The 24844-nt window shown below is 34.9% G+C and overlaps 1 protein-coding gene across 3 annotated transcripts; it reads left to right on the forward strand.

Moving 5' to 3' along the window:
• The first annotated feature begins 5316 nt into the window (after window positions 1-5316).
• On the forward strand, window positions 5317-20827 carry LOC148037053 (myosin-G heavy chain-like protein). 3 transcript variants are annotated; one of them, XM_087675999.1, is made up of 4 exons: window positions 5317-5692; window positions 5844-5897; window positions 20508-20565; window positions 20687-20827. In XM_087675999.1, exons 1-4 carry the CDS (start codon window positions 5428-5430, stop codon window positions 20775-20777), a joined length of 468 nt encoding a protein of 155 aa, XP_087532125.1. In that variant the 5' UTR covers window positions 5317-5427; the 3' UTR covers window positions 20778-20827. The 3 variants fall into 3 exon arrangements, with proteins under 3 accessions (XP_087532125.1, XP_087532126.1, XP_087532124.1); XM_087676000.1 differs by having other exon boundaries at window positions 5320-5692; window positions 20508-20827; XM_087675998.1 differs by lacking the exons at window positions 20508-20565; window positions 20687-20827 and adding an exon at window positions 6538-6937 and having other exon boundaries at window positions 5341-5692.
• Window positions 20828-24844: the final 4017 nt, after the last annotated feature.

The following is a 24844-nucleotide window of genomic DNA, read 5'->3' on the forward strand; positions in this document are numbered from 1 at the left end:
TGCTCAACATGTGTTGGATGCAAGTGAGGCTCAATTTATGTTTGATGTGGTACACAATTGTCAGTACAAGAAGATTCCCATGCATTGGATTATGAAAGAGTAGGCATGTTGCTATGTATTTGTTGATGGGTACATTGATAACCTGTATATGGAGATTCAACAGCCTCTAGTGTATGATGCACATCCAAGGCTTTATGACTTTGGAGTGGATGCTTGGTATGGTATTAGAGTTGTGCAAATGCTAGGCGTTTTGATCTATGATCTAGGGGGGATGATTCCTTATGTACATGATAAGCGACAAGTTGATGCTATGGGTGTTTGACCCGGGTGGTGCATCGGTGGCACATACCGGAGAATGTGCAGATTTAGAGGGGGTGGATGTCATGTCGCTATGCGTACATAGCATAAAAAACTCTAGAGTGCATCATCATCCAACTTTCTTATTGATCTAAAGAGTCAATGCCATATTAGTCATTAGTGCGAGTGTCTATAGTATGAATGGCTTAAAAATACTAGATTTTTGGACAATTTTAGCCTATTTTTGATATTTTGGATATTATTTCTTGTAAATATTCTAAAAAGCTATAGAAAACTTCTAGAATAGGTGACATACAAAAAGCAAGTTGCTTTTTCAACCTGTTTGGGAGATTTCATACAAAAAAGGGCTGATGAAATGGTGCGACGCGCGACACGCAATTGCAATTTACAGGCATCAAATAACACTCTAAACTGGGAGAAGAAGAAGGAACGATCTGTAAGAATTCTGAGTAGGTATCTTGAAGTTTTACCCCTCTTTTGGAGCCAACGAAACCATCAGTTTTGTGGTTCGAACAATAGAGAATAAGCTAGTTTTTTATGTACGTTTTTTGTCTACAAGGGAGCTCCAGGAGATCTAATGCTTGGAGATTACTTCTAAGTAGTTCTAGACAAGGAATTTGTTTATCTTCTTAGGTTCTATCAATACATAGTGCTTTGATTAATTGTGCTTTGTCTTTATCTTGTGTACCTCTTTTCTATTCTTTTTCTTCTCTTCTATCTCCTATTCTCTACTTCCTTTTATCTCTGATCCCTATGGTTACTAAAACCCCTCTGACAATGTACGTATGTACGTATGTATATATGTAAGTATGTATGTACCTTTATGAAACACATGCAAAAGGTCCAAAAAAGTCATGCTAGATTTGTGAGTTTTATAACAGTTGCAAGTAAAACTACAAAATATTTATTCATAATTTCAATATTTGGAAACCTATAGCTAGTATCGAAGTCTCAAAGATATAATAAAAGCATATTTGACCTTTAACATCCCTTTTCTTGATTGCATAGGAAAGCCATGGTAGAAATGGTAATGTGCATTATGCTTCTTTTGGAAATAGGTAGTGGTGGGAACATCTATTGGAGAGAGAGAGAGAGAGAGAGAGAGAGAGAGAGAGAGAGAGAGAGAGAGAGAGAGAGAGAGAGAGAGAGAGAGAGAGAGAGAGAGAGAGAGAGATGTGTGTGTGTGTGTGTGTGTGTGTGTGTGTGTGTGTGTGTGTATCCTACCTAGTACTCAAGGAGAGCATCCAAAAGACCATATCCTTGAGTAGTAGGGATGGATCAAGCTGGATCTAGCTTGCAAACTATATCCATGCCTCCATTGAAATCATGAAGGTTGAGGATGTTCCTAAATTGAGGTATTCAATTTTACGAATTCCAAACTTAGCTTGCCATATGAACTTTGTCTATATTTTTTTGTTTTTCTCAATCACTATATTATGTTTGCTTAAGACATCATATGTATACACTTTATATCACGTGTATTCAATGCCTATTTATAAACACCCTTATCTATGGACTTTTCTTAAATAAAACACACCTATTTCTATTCAATTTGTGAATTACCCTTTTATATGACACCCTTTTGTATATTAAAAAAAGTGTAAAAATGGTATTTGAAAAATTTCTTATGTTAAACCCTTGCAATATACTTGTATATTTATGGTTGAACCCTCTAAATGCATACAAGATACTTTTCAATGGCTATGAGTTCAAATGCCATTTTAAATGCAAATTTAAACACATTTGCAAATGCATGTCCGTAGATCATGTCTATGCTTTAATTTTGTTGTAGTTTGGGCCCTTCAAACACTAACAAGGTTGGATACCAATGTGAGTAATGCCTTATTGGTACAATGTATCTTTGTACCAAAATAAATGTGTAGCATCTAAGTCAGTTACTTTTTGGAAGATATATAAATTATTTAGTTTGAAGTTACATCACTTGTTTTGTATTTATGTATCTAAAAGTGTTATATTTGAATAATATGCTATGGAATATGTGTTAGTTGCTTAATCTTTGCACCTCAATTGTTAAAACCCTAAATAGTGTACTTCGTATATCAATTGTATATGAGCTAATTACTCCGTATAATTTGTACCTCAATCGCGTTTAAAGACCCAATCATGTACTTTGTGTCACAAACATATACAAGTTTATTGTAATATAGTGGATTTCACGTCTCAATTGTGTTGTGTATGAGTTCATTAAACAAGTATTTACTTTGTGCCTCTATCACATACGAGTTAAATATGCAATTATTTATTTTGCACCTCTTGCATATGTTTATTATGCAACTATTTACTCTACATATAAATCATGCACAAGTTAATTGCTCCATCATGATACACTTTGCATCCAAATCATGTATGAATTAATTACACAATGGTGCACTTTGCATCTCAAATGTATAAGAGTCAATTGTGTTATGAGTTTATCATGAAATAGGTGCTTCATGTCTCAAACTTGCACAAGTTAATTATTTAATTGTGTACTTTGTCAAAGTTTTTAACCATTTTGTGACAAGTTCATTTGAAGAATAATTCATCAAAGTTGAGCTATTACTTTAACTCCTCATTTACATTTATTTTTCATTCTTATTTAATTGAATAATTTTAGATATATATTATTAATTATTTAATTATGTGCTTTCCATCCTAAACAAAGTCATTGAAAGTATAGTTCATCAAAATGGAGCTATTATTGTAGCCCATTTAACATTATTCTTAAATTTTCTTTAAAAAATAAAATTTCAAATATATGTTTAATTAAAAAAATTAAAATTTCACAATCAAAATAAAGTGTCAACCTAATATTATTTATCTAACTTGTATTCTAATTTAAACTATTTGCTAGCATTTAAAACATAGTTAAACATCTAATCAAACACCTTAGACTACACATGAATTTTAAAATAAATTTCCAAATTTATTAATTTATTTTTATTTTTATTTAATTATTTAAAACTAAATAAATAAATATTTTTAATTCAAAAAGTAAAAATTTATCAAATGTCTTTACTATCCCTTAGCTCATAGATTGGTCAAACATAGCAAACCTACATGCATACCTGGGATTCATAAGGGAGTATTCTTTCACACCTAAGAATGATTCTTTCGTAAAAACAAAGAATTCTTTCTGTACACATTTAAAAAAATCATGCTAATCAATTGCTTAATACAATATAATGATCCATGCATCTAATGTTGTGTCCATGTATTATACCCCATATTTTTAGTTGTCATTGTATAATAGTCCTATATTTTTGTATGATATGAATCTCATCTCTTTATTAATTCAAGAGATGTCAACGTGATTGTATTAGATTCTTGGTTCATTTTGCATAATAACAATGTAATCTACACTCCAAACAATATTGGGAAACATAACAAATAAGTTCTAGTCAAACTAGAGGATGGGAACATAGAAAGCTCACATAATTAGAGAGGATGTAGTCCCACCAAACATTAATTTGCATCCTCTAGTATTTGATCTATTTGATAATGTCAACGAAAGATGTGCTCTTCAATCTTATCTATCAAAGGAAGACATCCTCTGTCAAAACTAGTAGCCTGTTCAGAATACTTTGAAATCCTTATAAAATTGCAAGGATTTTTTGTGCTTCCACCCTCTCCTACCTTTTAATGATTTTAAAATTGCTTGTTGGTGGTGAGACTATAATATAATAGTTTAAAGAGCACCTTTGGTAATACTAAGTGAGGTGACACTCTAATAATGCCTCTAATTGACCTTTAGAGGAGGGGACTTTTGACATTAGAAAAATTTATATCCATAGGCAGGTTGAAACCTACGTGGATCCCACCATTGTGTGTTGGCATATTGGTAGAGAAATCAATATTGATAGTTTGAAATGGAGAGAGAAAAACAAGTTAACATGGTAAGCATGTAAGATTTCACATATGTGCAAGAGTTCAAGTTAAAGTGCCCCATCCATGTGCTTTGAAATGTCCACATACTTTGCTCCATGATTACCATTACTAGTGCGAGTAGATTTTGCTTGTGCATGGCAGGCAGGGGCATATGCAAGTAATGGAATTGTGTGTACAACTTGGTCAAGTTAAAGAATTGTAGACACATGCAAGTCCATGTTTGGTAGGCCTATGGACAAAGAGGAGAGAGAAGCCAGTATGTGCACTATGAAAGGAGAGAGAAACAAGAGGTTCGTGGATATGTGCCATCTCATCACTACTTGGAGTAGTTACTAGAGTACCCATCATTTTGGAGGGTACTTTGTCCACTTCCAGATGTCTCACCTCGGATGTAGGTAAAGTGAAATGAAGTCGAATGTCCTTTGCCATGCAAGCTACAAACTTAATTGAGCCAACTTGCACAAGTCAATTGATCTACAAGTGTTATGGCTCTTGACTATCCAAAGACAATTGTATTACACATGCATGCTCAGGTATGGAGGGGATAACGAAGATGTTCTTGGCTGTTAGGCTGGTTACACACAGGCTTGAACATTGAATTTAGCATAAAAAAAGGAAGGGGCGTGCTGCTAACATGTAAACAAATGAGTGGTTTTGTAAAATTTGCATGGCAGACAAACTTGGGTGGGGGAGATCTCCCATCCAAGGTTGGAACCTACGCTTCAAAAGGAAAAGAACAACATTCTCATTTAAAAAAGTGAAAGGCACTGAAAAGACTTTAACTGCCAGATCGATCGGACAGATAAGAAAAAATCCCGTCGGCCAGTATTGCGGGTTCAATGGCTTATACGAATTAGTTGTTTTTGACCCATCCGATCCCCAGAATATGTGGCACAATTTCAAGTGCAAGCCAATGTCCTCTTATTTGCAAGATTTAACGAGGGTTAGTGTGTAAAACAAAACACTAGACACTTTTGAGGATGGGCGTGGGTTGATGCCCATCCGGTGTGTAACCGGCCTTAATTATCCAAAGACATGTATTATGTATATACTCCTTATGTACTGAAGAAGCGTGGAGGGGGGACAAAAACGAGGATGTTCAACGTGGCCGCATATGTGGTCGATGTTTGCTGTTCAAAAGCGCCCACAAAAGAAGGAGACACACACACACACGCACTCTCTCTCTCTCTCTCTCAAGAGTACCTGCCATCGCTGCCTAGGATGTGCAGTAATTGCCCCTATATCAATACAGCCGCTGGGATATTCCCTCTTCCTCCTCCTGCTTCTTCATCAAATCATCTACTTCCCGCTGCATTCGCATCATCTCGTTCTCTTCTGCACCACCACGCGGCCTCCAACCTCAACCGGAAGAAGCCCTCATCGCGCCTGTTGGCTCAGGCCAGTGCTAGTACTGAAAAGGATGATGCCGGTGCCTCCAATTTGCAGCAGGACATGGAAGCTTACCAACCCCAGCAGCAAACCAGTGGTAGGCTGATGTTTTTTCACCATTATTTACAGGAAACTTGTGAATTCCTTATCGGCAGGTTGCGTCCATCTCGCCCCTTAGACTGCTTCTGGATGGTTTGTAGCAAGCTTTGGCCTGTTTGTCTCTCATGTATATTCTAATGCCGCTGCAGCTCGCACTCAGCTGGATCTGTTGGAGAAGCTGACTTCGACCAGAGAGATCACAGGTGAGTTGAAATGTTTGCAATGAGTACATGTTCCCTTGCGGAAGCTTATGATCTTTGGACATGAAAGGGATTCATACATGAACCGCATACCTAGCTAGGTGTATTTGGGGGCAAGGGGCTGCCAGTCAGGTATTGCAATCACTCTCTTGCAGAAGATTATGATCTTTGAACATGAAAGTGGAAAAAAACAAGGGAAAAAAGCCCCCTTTTCCCACATGCACATGGGAAAATATCAAAAACTTATTACCATAGTCCTTGAGACTTCAGTGGAGTAATAGGTAGATCTAATTTTTCCTCAGATATTGCTATTGCATTGTCATGAAAAGCATATGGTGAGCCTCTTCTTTGCTTCTCTCTCCTTAAACCAATCTTTGCCAGTGGAATTATGTTTTATGTGCTCTTTAATTGGGGTCTCCCTTTCTCTTAGCATCATGCAGAAGCTCTAACTCCTGTGTAATTCCAAGTGCAAGGACTCATCAATGGCAACTGCACATGTCTGATTCTAATCATACGAACCCACTGTATGCTTGACAAGATGAATGTGCCCGCTTATGCCTGCACCATGTCATGTTTCTCCGAGGTTATGAATGCTGAAATTAACAGACAGGTTTGACCATGCCCTATGGGGATATATGCACAGATGCTGAAAGATCGACCATAGCTGATCAGTTAGCAAGCAAGGCAGGCAGGCAGGACATCCCCAGCGATGCCACAATCCCTCTGGCCAAGAAGATCCCCATGGAGTACAGTGACCTGACTGTGTCCCAGAGGAGGAACATAAGGAGGCAGCAGTATCTGGATCGGGTCAGTAAACGGAATGATGCACCATTCTTTGCCACTGTGGCCCTCTTTGTTATCCTCCCTCCTGCAGTCATCCTCGGGGTTGCTATTGCTACTGGCTATGTCGATCTACTCCCCTGATATTACTCTGTTCTCCCTCTGCCTTTACTTATCTCGGCAAGTGTTCATGGTGGTACTCTGGAGTCTGCATGGACGATTGTAAACTTGTAGATAATTTTACTCATAAGGAAGGTTTTCAATAGTTTCCTTTAATGGGCATACATGACTGAAGAATCCTAGTTATATGACGGTAATGCTAGATAATTGTGGAAGGTCTAAAGATCGAAACCCACAACTGGGCAGCCGCATGGTACGCGATCATCGGGTGAAGAGATGGTGGGCGTTGAGGTCATGAAAAACCGAGGTTTAATGTAAAGTGAATTGTAAATTTTAAAAAAAAAACAACCTTCGAAATTGAAGGAAGAAGGTTTCAAATCTCAAAAACTTTTGAAAATTTTTAGTTATAAAAATGGCAAATGCATGTAATTTGATTCAAAAACCCGTGCAAAATTTTGAGTTGGAGGTTTTTGTATTTACTTCGAAAAATGTTTTTCGTGAACACTAGGTGGGCAATAGCTCGTCAATAATTTCTGCCCAAAGGCAATATAATCCCATTATTTTAAAAAATTGATAGGTATACGTTAACAATTTTCTTTATGGGCATACAGATGGCTTAGGAATTGTAGATCTATGACTAAATAATGCTTGACATATGTCAATAGTTTCCTTAATGGCCATATATGACTGAATAATCCTAGATTGCATCTTCTTTTATGTGATTGACTTTCATCTCTGTTCTTTTGAGGTACCTCATCATACCCTAAAACTATGATAGGGGATCGGTATACAAATAATATACACAACAGTCCATATAATATGAAATATCAGTAAAGTATTTAGCTTGACAAGGTGAATGTCCTCGATATTAAATATATGTTGCACTCTCACTATAATTACGCTTTGCCAATTATTAAAAGTCAATATAGACCTTGGTCACATTAATTGTGTACTAGGCTACATAGTGCAAAATATGGGGTCTGGACTTCATGAAAAGTATTGGGCTCTTCCACATTGGCCCTTGAAAATATGAATATAAGTTGGGGATAGCCATCAATTACATAAAATATTATATTGGATTGAAAATATGGTTACACGTGTCTTTGGTATGAAATAATCCTTTCCTACAAAAGGAGTATTTGAATAGAGAAAAGTTCATAAGCACAAGAATGATCCTTATGAATTTATAAGTTGTAGAGTATGCTAGTATGTTTGATAGCTAGATTACCATACGAATTTAGAATATGATTATATAACCTTTTGTAAGAAATGATTGTTTCATATGAAAAAATAAAACTCTTTGGTATAAAGGAATATTTCATATGCATTCATAGGTTGTAGAGTAGTTAGATTACAACTTAATGATACCCTAATTATAATGAATGTTAGATCTTTAAGTAATGTAAATAGTATACATATCTCAAATAAATAATATGAAACTTAAAATGTAAATAAATAGTAAAAAATAAAAAAGACAAAATAATCTATAATATAATTTTTGAGTAGTTAAACATTTGAGTCCTAAAAAGGCAAAATGAGAGACATAAATTCAGAGAAATTTTGATAGAACTGTTGATGACTTTCAATTGCTCCTTTTTATGAACTTGGGTGGAATCAACATTAGTTTTTCTATTTCATGAATTTATTCATTAAATGTGCATGTTCACCAAAGCTAGGAGCAAAACCTAATTAGTTTGTAAAGATAAACTCAAACTACCAAAAAGATAGGCATAATTGACAAAAAAAAATTTGAGATGATACTCATTCCTAGAATTAAGGTTTTCATGGAGAATCAAACATGGAACAACATGGGATTAATTTTGTTGGGCTAAAGTACATGTTACTTAACTTAATGTAGATGTCTAAATATTCTCAACATACAACTTTTGAACTTCAATCCCAAGTCCCCATGCTACCCTCGAGCAGGCTCTCATTGATATTTGGTTCCCATTGCCCTTCCATATCCTCCGTATCTATTGGGATACAAAGCTAATGCAACTCATTGGGTTGCACTATTGACATCATGTGTGCTATTGTCCCAATGATCATGGTGGTAGTTTTGAAGTTGGCGTATCCTATAGAGTGATAGGATTGATTTTGAAAGAAAATATAGCTATCAATTTGTAGGGTCTTTGTCAATTACCCCTCTTTAACATCAAGTTGGAATTGATACTCCTTAAGGTATTAAAAGAGATTAGGCCCATACCTACATAACTAGGGCTTTCATGGAAAAAATACATTTGGGTGGTCTAGAAAATACTTCTCTTTGATGTCAACTTGGGACAAATGCTCCTTCTCTGACATTTCAAAAGAGATAAGGTCCATCCCTACATAACTAGGGCATTGTAAAGCTCCAAATTCTAGGTGGTTTATGAAATGTTTCTCTTCAACCTTGAATTAGAACTCATACTCCTTTAAAATATCACAAGGGAATGGCCTCATAAGCATTAAAGGCAATTAGAGCTCCAAACTCTAGGTGATTTACCAAATACCCATCAATAACATCAAATTGAAATTGATGCTCCAAATTCAAGCATTAGGGCCGAAAACACTTCAAAAAATGCACTTTTGTTAATCATGGGATTAATAAAAGGGCCAAAGAGAGTTTGCCATGTGTGCAAGAATATGGTATTCTTGTCTCCTCTTTTTTGGAGATAGTAGAGTCCACTTCGTGATTCTCTCCTCCTTTTTAGCCAAAATCTCCAAAGTCTAACATGTTTTGGTAGTCTCGAAGTCCTTATTTACTTATAAAATCTGACAAATGACATAATAAAGTTGCTGTGAAGTTAATGATGTTTTTTTGAAAGTCGAGAACCTTTTGGCGCCCAATATATTTTCATTAGTCTTCTTAATATTCCTTTTTAGTTCATTCACATTTCTCGGTGAGCTTCTTTCTCTACTTTTTAGTTCATTCATCTTTCTCGACGAGCTTCTTTCTCTGCGAATTTAATTTAAGTATGGCATCCAGAAGGTGCTCTTCTCGTTTAGTAAACTCTTACACTATTTATAGCCATAGAGTTTATGAAAATTGGGAGCCAAAGATCTTTAGTATAAATGATTAGGTTGCCATACTGCCCTCTTGCAAGGACTCTCACAAGGTGAAAAGAAAAAAATGAGAGGATATTAAACATCATTGGAAGGGACGTATCATTTCTTTCAAAATTATGCATGAAGGGTGGTTTATCAAACTGCAACATGTTTACATGGCGGCGAAGGATATGCACTTGCCTCCAAACGAGCGTGTTTCGCAGTAAACACATTATAAGACTTGAGTTGATAACGTATGTAATTTTTTTTCATTTAAGTAAGTACTAATAATGAATTCTTGGTTGTAGATATATTTATGTCAACAAGTACTGAATGGCAACCTATGGAAAGCCTAAGTGGAACCTTCCATGCGATTCATAAGGTGTTCGCAGACATTATCTATGCTGATCAGATTATGGGGGTTTTTATTATGTATGTTTCATGGCTTTGTGGAGGGGAGTCGGAATCAACTAGTGTGATTACCCTATCCAAAATCAACTCAATACATTGCTCCCTTATCAATCGCATATATGAGTTAGGGTAATCTTAGCACTACGAGAAAAAATGTAGGATGCTCCAATTTTGCCGCAACTACAAGAAAGATGGATTACCTCCGACATATAGATTTTTGGATATTTATTCTTAGAACACCATATTGGGGAATATGGGAATTTCCCATAAGTTTGGGACATGTGGTCAAATCTTTGGATTCTTCATAACTTGAACACCATAACTCCAAATCAAGTGCTCTATAGCTCAATAGATTCCATTTTTCAAGTGCTTTCCAATGATAGGTCACATCATATGGTTTTGAGAAACTTATGGGTATGTTATCCGAGTGCCACCTTTTTAGTATTCAAAAAATGGGAATTGGGAGATTCCCAAACTCACTAATATTGTGTTTTAGAATCCTAATTACTATGAAATTGATAAATCGCAATGCCATACCTAGATTGTGGTAGAAAAATATTTTCCAAGAATAATATGAGCTCCCAAACTACTGAAATAATGTATTCCCTTTCTATTGATGTAAAGAATTATTTTTGTCCATTCGTTTGTCTCCTTGATAAATCAAAAATAGTAGATAGAGTTTTTTCCTGATTAAAAATTAAAACTCTCTTTTGAAGTATAAACCCTGATCATTATTAGAAAGACAAGTAGTACGTAATTTCCTTTCTAAATTATTGAGGTAGAGTAAACAAGTAAACATCTTTTTTTTTTCTGAATATGGTTGGAACGAAAATTGATCATAAATTTGTATAATTCTCAAAACATCACCCCGAATCTCAATACTATGGAAGCCGAAAGAGAAGAAATTTGCTCTCAAGCAATACAAGCCACCAGAGTTTGATGGTAAAGGAAGGGACATTCCAAGTGAAGCAAAAACATGGATAGAATCTATGGAAGACTATTTCATTGTTGCATGAACTGCACCATCAAGTCAAGCCATGATCACCAAACTAAAACTCACAGGAGATGCCCGTCTTTAGTGGAAACAATGGTGCAAGGACCAAAGAAACACCCGAAGGCACTATCACTTAAGACACAATTAAGGATGCGGTACGTGGGAGATATCTTCCACCCACATATCAAGCCCTCAAAAGATGAACAAGTTCTTTAATCTAAAGCATTCAGGCCTAAGCCTAGAAGCCTACTACTCCAAATTCGTAAAAAATTGTCCCTAAAAAAACCAACAATATGAAAGAGACTTACATTCACTCCATCTATCTTGAGTATCTTTGAATCTATTGTCTTATAGACATTTGAAAAGCACTCTCTTTCCACAATTATATGTATGACTTTGCGATGGTACTTGTTAGAGAGAGTTATATGGTTTTTTAGGATAAAAAATATCCTCATATGTGGTGTCCAAGAAGGTAGTCACGAGCCTGCCAGCACTGCAAATGGAAACATGTAACTAAAATAGACAATCAAATAATATAAATAATTAACCAAAAAGCAAGCAGTATTCCATTCAACCCACATTCTTCCTTGGCCATGGATACCACTTAGAGAGTTCATGAGGATAATTTCTCTGGTGAGTGTATCCGATGTAATGAAAAAAAATATGGTAGTTTGTGATGGAATCGAAAGCTTTGAAAGACATTGCTATATTTAAACCAGATCTCGAAAACAATTCCATTGATAACAGTGGATCAACAATACACATAATTTTAGAGATTTATTGGTTAAGAGATGCAATCAACACCCTAAAGCTAATAGAAAAAATAAAGGCGTGTTATTTTTTGCAATCAATAGCACAATCATTCTATATACTAAAATTTTTAAGAGTCAAAATGCCTTACCTTATGCAACAATAAACTACAGAATCTAACAATTAAATATCCTTTTTGCAACTAGCATGGACTTGTCCTCATCATGAGATGTGCTAAGATAGTCCTCTTCCTCAGAAGTGCAAGAAACATTGATAACCATTTGCCCAAACACCTCACCCATTCTCTTATAATTAACAAGACCAAGTACATCGATTTTTCTCTTGCAAATATCATCCTTAGTACCTTATTTTGCTAATCGTATTAAAATCTTTGTTCATTAGGGTGATCTTATGAGCATGAGCAGCAACAATGTAAGCATATTTCATAAAGTCAATAACAAAGTCTTTAACTGCTCCCTAAAGAGAAAGAATCGCTACAAGCTACCATTTCTTTTGCAGGCAAGCTACCATTTCTTTTGCAAGCCAATTTTAGTCAACATTCTTCAAAATCTATCAGAAATATCCTTGATTTGTTGGCTAATCAAGTACTGTAGGGGAGATTGGAACCTTGGCAGTTGTCTGCTTTGTCTTTGTCATCACTGTTGCGCCTAAGAAAATGACAGGAAGAGTAAAAAAAAACTATTCGCTGGTATGGTCAATACGACATGGAGGATAAGTTGATACGACATGAGAGTAGCAAAGCAAAATTTTCGTAGGGTCATATTCGCGCTATATTGTGGAGCAGTTGATACGGCACGAGCGTCGCAAAGCATAATGTTTGGTACTATACTTCTCGCTCCCTATTGTGGATGACCTGATATGGCGCGAGAGTGGCACGATAAAATCTCCGTAGGAGGAGTCCTCGCTCCGTATCGTGGAGGAGTAAACATGCACGTACAAAGTATAACCCCCTATAATGACTTATTTTTTGTGAGACCTTAAACCAATCAAAAAAATTTCATAAGGTTATTAGGCTCTGAAAAAAATTTAGAAAATTTTTAGGATTTTTTTGAGCTATTTTGCTATTTAAAAGCTATTTTTTAGCAAAAGGGCCTAAAAAGTACCAAAAAAACACAAAACAATCACCCAAAAATAGCATATTATGACACGACGCAAAAAAGGTGTGTTCGAGGTCCTCGCACACGCCTTTTTTGTGCCATATCATAATATGCTACCTCGAACACACCTTTTTCGCGCTGCATCATGATATGCTATTTTTGGGTGATTTTTTTGTGATTTTTTGGTCCTTTTTAGGCCCTTTTACTAAAAAATATCTTTTAAATAGCAAACTAGCTCAAAAAAATCTTAAAATTTTTCTAAATTTTTTTCAAAGCCTAATAACCTTATGAGTTTTTTTTGGAATTTTTTTATTTGTTTAAGGTCTCACAAAAAATAAGTCATTACAAGGGGTTGTACTTTGTACGCGCATGTTTACTCCTCCACGATACGAAGCGAGGACTCCTCCTACGAAGATTTTGTCGTGCCACTCTCTCGCCATATCAGGTCATCCACAATACGGAGTGAAAAGTATAGTACCAAACATTATGCTTTGCCACGCTCACGTCGTATCAGCTACTCCACAATACAGCGCGAATAGGACCCTAACACCATATTGGGGAATATGGGAATTTCCCATAAGTTTGGGCCACATGGTCAAATCTTTGGATTTGTCATAACTTGAACACTATAACTCCAATTTGAGCGCTTTATAGCTCAATAGATTCCATTTTTAAAGCACTTTCCAATGATAGGTCACATCATATGGTTTTGAGAAACTTATGGGCATGCTATCCGAGTGTCACCTTTTTAGTATTCAAAAAATGGGAATTGGGAGATTCCCAAACTCACTAACATTGTGTTCCCCACGAAAATTTTGCTTTGTTGCTCTCGTGTCATATCAACTTATCCTCTCCATGTCGTATCGACCATACCAGCGAATAGTTTTTTTTTACTCTTTTTGTCATTTTCTCAGGCGCAACAGTGATGACAAGGATAAAGCAGACAACTACCAAGGTTCCAATCTTCCTTAGAGTACTTGATCAGCCAACAAATCAATCTAGATCCTCTTTTTATTATAGCTTGATTTATAAAGACATCTTTTTGTGGATTAAGGGGGAGCATCTTGTCATGCTTTGTAATCCAATGTGGCATTGAGGGGGCCGGATGGGGGGCGGGGGGGGGATATTGAGAGTGTATACATGTGAATCTTCCTAATGCTATAGAGGATAAGAGGAGCTGAGTGTGAATGGTCTTGAGGGAAAGAGGAAACCCTAACCCAAAAAAAGCATAAAGAAATCACAAAAAAAAGACCATCATGATATGGTGCAAATGGGGGGGGTTACGTAATGACCCAACCCCCCTATTCGCGCCATATCATTATGGCCTATTTTTTGTGCTTTTTTAATACTTTTCTGGGGTTAAGGTTTTCCCTTCCCCTCAAGGCCACAAAAAATAGGCTATCATGATATGGCGTGAATAGGGGGTTGGGTCACCCAACCCCCCCTATCCACGGCATATCATGATGGCCTTTTTTTGTGCTTTTTTGGGGTTAGGGTTTTCCCTTCCCCTCAATACCATTCACACTCAGCTCCCCTTATCCCTTACGATATATAAGGAGGATCATCGTCTCCTTTTTTTCTTAAAACCGTTTTAAAATAACAAATGAGCTCAAAATTTTCTTAAAAACTTTTCAAAAAATTTTAAGTGTCTAATGCTTTTATAAAAAATTTTGGATTTTTTTAATAGGTGTAGAGTCTTATTAAAAATAAAGATTATAACATTATCAGAGAATCACATGTGACTATTATCCTAAAGCTTAAAATTTTTTGGGCTATTTCTTTACTTTTTTTTCTACCTATCATTACATAATTTTGATCCAAAATAGACTATCTTTTTGAATAGATATTGCATTAGTGTATATCTGCTATAGATATTCTATCTTCTTTAAGAGCTTTAAAAATATATAAGAGATATGAATAGTTATATATTTTTGAGATAATATATATTTTTAATAACTTATTTGCTAATAATTCTATCAATTCACCAAAATATTTTTATTTTAGAGAGGGTATCTTCTTGAAGAGTTATGAAATATAGTTTATCTTTACTAAATAGTATATTTTATCCTTTTGAGCTATAGAAAAAGATTGAAGAGATATTGAATAATTATATCTATTATCATGGGTTTCATATAATAATTTGACTATTAATGACTTATTTATTCAACTCCATTGATTTATCAACAGTTTATATTACTATATAAATGACTCCATTAATAATTTATTTATCTAACTCCATTGACTTGTCAAAAGTTTATGTTATTTCATGTAGAGAACTTTGTATAACATCATAACTCTTTAAACTATTTTAAAAAAATAAATAAGATAATGAATGCTATAGAGTAAAGGATATCTATAATCACAAAGATTATTTTGATGGTCGTTTTTTTTGTGAAATTGAGATATATTACATTTGAAATATATACAAGGATAAAGCATCAATAATGTAGTGATGCTTTCAATTATAAAATCAGTCTGCATTAGAATCAAAGTTCTGAGAAAAAGAAATAGAGTCAAGTCCTTTCTATTTCTTCTTACAAATCAAGGGAAGAGATCTTAAGAGATTTGCTAGGATATGATAGCATGTGCATTAGAATCAGAGTTATGAGAGAAAGAAATAGAGTCAAGTCCTTTCTATCTCTTCTTACAAATCAAGGGAAGAGATCTTAAGAGATTTGCTAGGATATGATGGCATGAGTAGTATCATCCCATGACATCAAGACACCATTTAGGTATTGAAATCTGATAGTGCTAATAAGAATCGCAATTGAGGATATTGAAACTTGAAACCCCATAGTGCTAATCATAGTTGAGGGTATGATGAGAAAAAGACTCCCAAGAGCTAATATCAAGTAAGAAGTTGTATCCTTCATATTCTTCGAAGCATCATGCACACATAAAATCGTCTTAGTCCTAAAGTTGATATGATACACAATATCACTAATACTTCTATCTATTACTTATTTAATGTTTTTTATATTTTAAGAGACTAAAAATTGAATAATAAACATTTTTAATCTATTACTAGGTAAAGATTTTTGTCTCCCTGAAATCAAAGTACTTCCTTTCTTCTAATTATAATATATTATCCTTGTCTTATCCATTAGTGCTTGCTAAAAAGTTGATATTACAACACTGTATAATGAAGATATTCTATTTTCAAGTGCCAAGATCAAGGTGAAATTTTTCACTTTCTATTCTATTAGCTTGAGGATTATCCTTAGTATATCTATCCCTACCAATTTGTGTCAACACCATGGGACTCTTTTACCCATTTTCTTATAAATCAAATTGAAGGGACTGAAGAAAAAGCTTGGATTTAGTTGAAACAAAATCTTACAGAATGGATGTCTTAGGGGTCGAAGGAAAGATGCGGCTTGGATGTCCCAAAATAGTTGGATCTGTTGAAAACTAATGAGATGATCTCGTCTCATGTCCATGGAGAACCATATCTCTATAGTTCAATCGGCAAGTAAGTGGTATTGGTACTCTGTGTAGAGACTCTTTTGATTGTTGATCAGCTTCTCAAGATTTTGTGAGAGGAGATGAAGGGAGACAAAGGGAGACCAATGCAAACTGTTGGTAAGAACCAAGCGTGATTTTGGTGAGAAATTTTACGACAGAGTAAATTCTACTTTAAGAACTAAGAAACAAAGTGAAGAGGAGATAACGATGATTCAAATGAATGTAGATGAAAAAAGAAGCGTGATTTTGGTGGGAAACGTGATAGTAGAATATTCAAAAAGAAATAATAATGGCCGAAAAGTGACCTCTAACATGAGTTAACGTCCTTAGGCATTTAATGGATGACCTCTTAAATGAATAATAAATCCTCTCATTAATCACGTCTGAATGGCCAAATTTGGAGGGTTCATTATTTTAAAACCTCAACTCATTAGTAACTTAATCATTTTCTTACAAGTGCCGTTTTTGAAACGTTTTTGGCCCTAATGGGTGATTTGTCAAAGACCCATCAATATTGCCAAGTTGAAATCAATGCTCCTTTTCTAATTAAGTTAAGGGAATCACTTTCATCGTCAAAATCATCACTAGAGTATGTGTTTTTGAATCAAATTATGCCAAATGATAAGGATTAAGAAGAAATGGAGTTATCTCAACCAATATTGATGCTTATTTTAAACATACATCCTCTTCTTTCTTCTCACTTGATAGAAGTGTAAACATAATCTTGATGCATTTGGCCTAAGGTTTGCTCTTATCTGAGTAGACTCCTCCAAATCTCTTTATGCACTTGTAGTAATTTCGGAGCTCATTTGTGTCTATTGCGAGTTTAGAAGACACTACCCTTGGACCTTTATTTTGCCATTATTAATCATATCTTGCTTACGCTTCTCCTTCATGATGCTAAAATCAAATATATACTAAGAGATAGTGAACAACTAACATAAAGGATGCTAACAGAGTTGGAAGCTTAGCACTATTAAGAACATTAAACAAAAAAGAAAGTGAAAACTTGCCCAAAAGTTAAATACTATGTAATTCATGATTGAGAAAGCTTTCCTTGAATTCCACCCAACTTGTTCCTAAATGACTTGGCTTTATTATGTTTCTTTTTATGGGCTTTCTTGGCCTTGGAAATGACATATACCAATTCTAAGACTGTCACTGAAAAGGAATACAACAAAGCTCTTACTTTGAGGAGGCTCCAATTGAGTCACTAAAAAATAACTAGAGTACATATCAAGAAGAATCTCCTCCATCATAGAGCATAGAACTATGAGCTTTTGGATATGTTTCTTCTTTTCTTTTAGCTAATAGTCTTTAGTATTGAGCATCCATATCTTTTGGCATGAATTCTTATAGATTCTTAAGTTTAAATGAATGGTTTGTTATTTTATAAAGTTGAAAATTGAGGTCTTGAGATCCAATCTATACAGGGAAGTATATGCTTTATACTAAAATATTTGTGCATACGAAAACATATCTATTCACAAAAAATAATGTTTTGTACTAACTAAGTCTTTTGCATGAAGAAATCTTTCCTACATAAGATCAGTGATTCTACAATAGTTAGTGTATTATAGAGATTATGCAACTATATTGAATGTATAAAATCTGTTTTTTTGTAATACAATTGTATAAATGCAACCTAGATTGTATACTTGGTATAAGATCAGTGATTCTACAATAGTTAGTGTATTATAGAGATTATGCAACTATATTGAATGTATAAAATCTGTTTTTTTGTAATACAATTGTATAAATGCAACCTAGATTGTATACTTGGTAGTTTATTGATTATAAATGACATAGTTAAGAAACTATGAACCTCATAACATTAATTCATTATCATACCTAAACATATGTAGTTCTATCCCTATAAATCACACCATAGTCATGTTGGCACAATATTGAGTCCCAATGTACAGATTTGATTAAATTTTAATCAATTTTAGTTATATTATTTCTCATATTGATGTTTAATTAACTCTATTCACTTTATGATTACTGCACAACTAATTCTAAGGTCATGCACAAATGCTTTTTATGCATGGTCAATTAAGTTTAATCAACTCAAGTCACATTACTATCATTGCAAATCCAATTGCAAGGGTGATTAAAATAAAAGGTTGCATATACTGTGATGTATTCAAATAAGGTTTTTTATATGATTATTTAGCTTTAATGAGATTTGGTTTCATCATGGTAGATTAGGGTTGAAGAAAAAATAACAAGGATTATGTTTTTGAAGCATTTGACTTGATTTTCAATTATAACAAAAATTTGTTTTTGGCAATTTTTGCCAGCCAAAATTATACTATTAAAAATAGTTTAAATGTGTTATTGCCAAACTTAGTAAAGCTTATAATTTAATATTACTTTCCCTCTTGGAATTATAACTTTGGACTTCATTTGCCCTAGCTTCAATATCAAATTGTAAGGGCAATAAAAATGAAAAATTTGCACATACTTTGGGGTATTCATTTAAGTTCTTCTTACAATCCTTTCACCTTTACTTAGATTTTCTATCATTGTGGTTGAATCCAATGAATATGGATCTTGTTTTTGAAGCATTTGGCCTTCTTTTCAATTCATAGAAAATGCATAATCTTTTTTGCAATTAACTAACAAATTAATGTTATTAAGGATAGTTCAATTATTGTGTGAACAACTATAACATGTATTTATACTATATATTTACTTGCGTTCTTGCATGCTTATGGTCTTAATGCATGCCTAAAACTTTATGAAACTTGGGTCAAAACTTCATTTATGTTTAAGTTTAAGATATGTTAAGTCATAATGCATCCTAGAGTATTGGTTATAGCTTTCAAACATATTTGAAATTTCATGAGTATGTTATTTGCATTGCACCAATCTCACATCGGTACTTCTGCATTTCAATTAACTTGACTTGAGTGCTCTTATCATTGTAATGCATGCAACAATTTTATCGAGTGACTACCGCAACAAATTGGTAATGTTCTTCCTTTTGCATTAATTTATTCAACAATAAGGATAATTCAATGTCAACTATGTGGTTTTTGAATAGGAGCTATATGATAATTGTGCTCAATTCCAATGATAATATTGTCCCTAACTGCTTAGAAGCTCAAAGCTCTCTTTTCACATTCGATGCATCTTATGTTATATGTATGCTTGGAATTTTCAACATGAAATAGGGGATAATAATGGTTTCAAAATCTTGATAAATTATGGTAGATGAGTGTAAGATTCACAACTATTGCACCAAAATCTAGTGTGATATTCTATTTCAACCATTACTTGGTTAGTGCTTAGTATTCATAGGTAAATAGTGGGTACCATCCCACCTGTAATGCTTAGATCATAGTTATTCACTTTTTGAAACTCATCACCCATGTCGAGAGGGGAGAAAGACATGTGATAGAACCCCATGAACTGATCATCTATTTTCTCAAGTATTCATTTTACTTTGTCTACACCTCCATCTCCAACATTGCATATCTAATCATCAATCGTATACATAGCTTTGTTTCAATTGAATTGAAATGTTTAAAGTAGCCCCAAACATTGAAATGATAGCCCAATCCCAGAAAATAGGCTAGATTTTGAGAAAATTTTGCATAACCCTTTGAGAAGTAGTGCATGCCTTTGAAAGGTTAGCCTAGAGTGAAAAAGTAGAGCATACCTTCAAAAAGTAGCCCAAGCTTTTGAAAGAAGTGATCTATGTTTGCAGCTATACTTATATGTATTGATTATAAATGACATGGTCATGAAACTATGAACCATATAATATTAATTCATTATCATTCCTGAATGTTTGTAGTTCTATCCCTATCAATCACACCATAGTCACATTGGCACAATATATGGTCCCAATTTAAGGATCTGATTGTAGTTTAATCAACCTTAGTTATATTATTTTTCATATTGATGTTGAATTAACTTTATTCCTTTTTTTTTACATAGATATTCTTGAGCCCAATATATGGGTGGACAAACCAAGCACTTTGGATGCTACACTCAGGTATATCATTGATCTTACATGTCTGGTTGTGCTCATAGCATGCTATTGAGCTGAGATTAGAGCTTGGCTTTATTAACATTGGCTGTCATTCACTATTATGGATGCTACTTGGATGCCACAGTAAGAGCTTCGTAGACTACTTGGATCCCATGCTTCTGGATATTTATCATATGGATCTTGGCTATCTAGATGCCACACACATGATGTGTTGAGCTTCTTATGCTTATCTGGCATTCAACTTTTGTTTCAGTGGGAGTCACTACTTGTCTTTTTATCTATGCATTCTTTATGAGGGCAATCACTTGTACTTAACAGTTTCTTGATTGTAATTTGTGGACTGCTCATTATCTTGGCAGTCTTTCTTGTTTCTAGCTTGATTTGGGAATAGTTTTAGGACTGATTTGTAGGAAATTAATCAACATGTTTGACCCTTATGTAGTTGCTTGGTCCCATTATGGCTAGTGGTTCCCATGATAGTGTTATCTTCAATATGAAAAACCTAGATGGGACCAACTACAACTATTGGATAACATAGATATGGTAGGTTTTGGTGCACAAACTATAGGTTAAACCACTAAAAAATGAGGATGCTAAAGCCGAAAACATTGATGCTGAGTATTGGGGTGAATTGGATGAGCTATGCAAGTCCACAATCATTTTATCTCTCTAAGTAAGTTCACTACAATGTTATGACTGAAAATTAGACCGCAAGGAAACCAATTAAGACTCTTTATGACAAGCAAAGTCCTACATCTCAAATTTCATATGACTCTATGTGCTAATACCTCAAAGGATGGGTTGAAATTGCAAGATGTTGAGAGTGCCCTCTTGAGAGAAGAGGTGAACAGAAAGAATGTGGATGCTTTGTATATGTCACATGCATTGACTGTGAGAGGCTGACAGGACGAAAATGGCCATGGTAGAGACTCTCAAAGGTCTTAGTGTCTAGGACACGTGGATAGTCTCATAGTAAGTCATGTGGCCATAATTCTGACTTTATTTGCCATTATTGTGGGAAATCAAGTCATATTCGGTCACAATGCCACAAAATGTGCAAAGATAAGTGCAAGGTAAAGGGCAAAGAGAAAGTATAATAGGAGAAGAACCATGACCGCAGCATTGTGCCCAGCAAGTCTAGCATCAAGATTGAGGAGATTAATGTGGTGTAACGTGATATGTTTGATGATCTCATATTGGCAGCCTCTTCCTTGGATGCTTCACAGTTGACTGATGCTTTGTCAGGATATACTCAATATTGTTTGATAGATTCAAGGAATTTTCATGTGACCCCTCAATAGAGAGTGGTTTCACTCATATCGCAGTATGATTGGATCTTTCCATTTGGATAATGACTTGGCATGGGTAATCGAAACAGAAAGAGAGTGAGTGAGAGAGAAATCTACAAATACATAAGGAGAGAGAGAGAGAGAGAGAGAGGGAAAGAGAAGGTGAGAGAGAGCATGCACAAGCACACAGAAATAGAGAGATAGAGAGAGCAAGTTGCACACACACACACACACACACACACACACACACACACACACACACTACACACAAAGAGAGAGAGAGAGAGAGAGAGAGAGAGAGATCATACACACATGTGCACAAAATTAGGGAGATGGAGAGAGCAAATTGTACTTACACACACACACACACAGGGAGAGGGAGAGAAACTAGGGGGGGAGAGAGAGAGAGAGAGAGAGCATATACACACAAATAGAGAGATAGAGAGAGCAAGTTGCACTTACACACACACACACACACACACACACACACAAAACACAGACAAAGAGAGAGAGGAACGGAGTGAAAGAGAGAGAATACATGCACGCATATAAAAATAGAGAGAGAGAGAGAGAGAGAGAGTATACACACACACAAATAGAGAGATAGAGAGAGCAAGTTCTACTTACACACACATACACACATAGAGATATATATATATATATAGAAAGAGAGACATATATATATAAAGAGATAGAGAGTCATACAACGAGAGAGAGAGAGAGAGAGAGAGAGAGAGAGAGAGAGAGAGAGAGAATCTACAAATACATAAGAAGAGAGAGACACACACACATAGAGAGAGATATATATATATATATATATAGAAGAGTGCATGGAGAGAGACTAAGAGATATATCTATAAACACATATATCACATGCACAAATGTTTGAACTATCATATCAATAGATGATTTTGACCATTTGAACTTAGTCTTATTTTCGATAGGAGAGAGAGAGAGAGAGAGAGAGAGAGCATGCATATGCATTTGTCAACGATCGAATGAGAACCCAAAGATGAAATCCATTAATTTTGTTCTTGAAAATTCAATTGCTAGATGGAACCCATAATTTTGGCAAAGATGATATCATAGTAAAGATGCCTCAAATAAAAAACATCGAAAAACAATATCAACCATCAAACAAGGACTCCCTAATGTCTAGTGGCACATGTGTCAATCTTTCTATTCATTTTTTCCATCAAACCTACCAATTGTCCCAAGAGCAACTTAAACTCCCCAACCTCTTTTCGGAGCATTAGAACACACTCCAACAACTGAATAAATGACTTGTAGCAATCATTGTTGCACTGAAGAGATGATCTCATAATGGTATTGCCTCAAATAACATTCTCCACATCATTTCATCGCAACACATGCAATGTCCAACATTGGATTGGCTTTTACTAACAAGCTCTTCCAAGGGCTCACAAAAGTGTCAAGAAATATTGTCAACCAAACATAACTCTTTTGCAAACCACAGCTAGTCCATTTGATACTACACATATTAAGCAAGGCTTTTGAATACTTCTTATTTTTCATGGAAGAAGCACCTTTTTGTGCATGGATTGCATGTTTCATTATCATACATGCAATTGAGTTGCAGCTTCTCTACACACCCTTGTTTGCAGTGCGTGCTTAAAACTATATCAGGAAATACATGGTCATAGACCATTGATACAATATTATTGTTCACCATCTCAACAAACTTTCTAGAAAAAGGAAACAACAAACCATAAAACAATGAGCCAAACACCATCTTAATCAACAAAGTATTAGTGTGAATAGAAAAAAACTGAGAAACACAATTATGAATATTTTATGAGAATGGACTTAAATGAACTGGAAAGCCATCCAAAAACCATAATAATGAATAGTAGGAGAAAAAGGTCAGAGATCAACTAACTTGTTCTTACTACAAACTATATGCAATAAGAAAGTCACAATTAGGACAATCTATGGCTCATTAACAATTGCAATCTCTTGAAACTTTGCATGCAAATCTTTAGGGATACAACCTCCTCATGCAAAGTGCTTACATCCTCCTTCAATTGGTTAAAAGGTAGGATGCGTCTACTCCTACACATGGTGGGCCCTCGAGGAGAGTCTTCCCCCCAAAGGATCCTCCACATATCATCAAAGATGACATGTAGAAACCGATTGATCTCCACAATAGTGGTAACAAAGCATTTATGTCCCACCTAACTTTAACATGTACAAAACTCCTCCATATATGTATTATATGAATTGAATAAAAACTATCAACTTTTTGAAGCACTTGAAGTTAGGGCTATAGAGAAAATAATATCGCTTCTGTGGCTTTCTTTGTAATGCCATTTTTAAAATCAATCAAAAGCATGGAATAAGATCATTCAAATTTTCTGTCACAATTATTAATCTAGAATTGATCGATCTTATAACTTTTTAATAATGCAAGTGAAAGTTATTAGCAAATTAGTAAAATCTTGCCAAATCTTGTTTTAGCCACTTATGTGGCTGTGGCTTTAAGCTAGTCTTGTGGCTCCTTGACAAGACTACTATTAAATGTGGTCTCCACATAGCCATTCAAGATTCTATAGTCCTTAGCCAAGGACTTGTAACTTTTTTCCAGAGATTTCAAGCATCTCAAACAATTGAGATACTTATCATCACCATGATAAGCACATCTAACTCAAGAATGCCTTTTTTTGCCAATCCCCTCATTGTGAACTTTCAATATCTTACATGCATTATTGCATAATTGCTCAGAGCATATAAGCTCCTTTGGAACACCACAAACATCCTTGGTACCAAAACATCCTAGAAAAGAAAAGATGACACATATGCACACTCTCACAGCACACATACACAACGAAAGATTAGATTCACCACACATCAAAGCATATTGTTTTTTTAAAAGGAGGTAAAGAAACAATTTCACACATCCATATAAACATAGAGAGAGAGAGAGAGAGAGAGAGAGAGAGAATCATGCATCATACATTAAACCATGAAGTAGC

The sequence above is a fragment of the Lygodium microphyllum genome, chromosome 4 (assembly GCF_053477565.2).
Source record: "Lygodium microphyllum isolate KBCC chromosome 4, Lygodium_microphyllum_v1.1.10, whole genome shotgun sequence".
In the NCBI taxonomy this organism is placed as follows: Eukaryota; Viridiplantae; Streptophyta; class Polypodiopsida; order Schizaeales; family Lygodiaceae; genus Lygodium; species Lygodium microphyllum.

Coding starts and splice junctions, on each gene's coding strand:
- LOC148037053 (XM_087675998.1), top strand. CDS start 5,428: ATGTGCAGTAATTGCCCCTATATCAATACAGCCGCTGGGATATTCCCT. Junction 5,693..5,843: donor ACCCCAGCAGCAAACCAGTG/GTAGGCTGATGT, acceptor ATGCCGCTGCAG/CTCGCACTCAGCTGGATCTG. Junction 5,898..6,537: donor TTCGACCAGAGAGATCACAG/GTGAGTTGAAAT, acceptor ATATATGCACAG/ATGCTGAAAGATCGACCATA.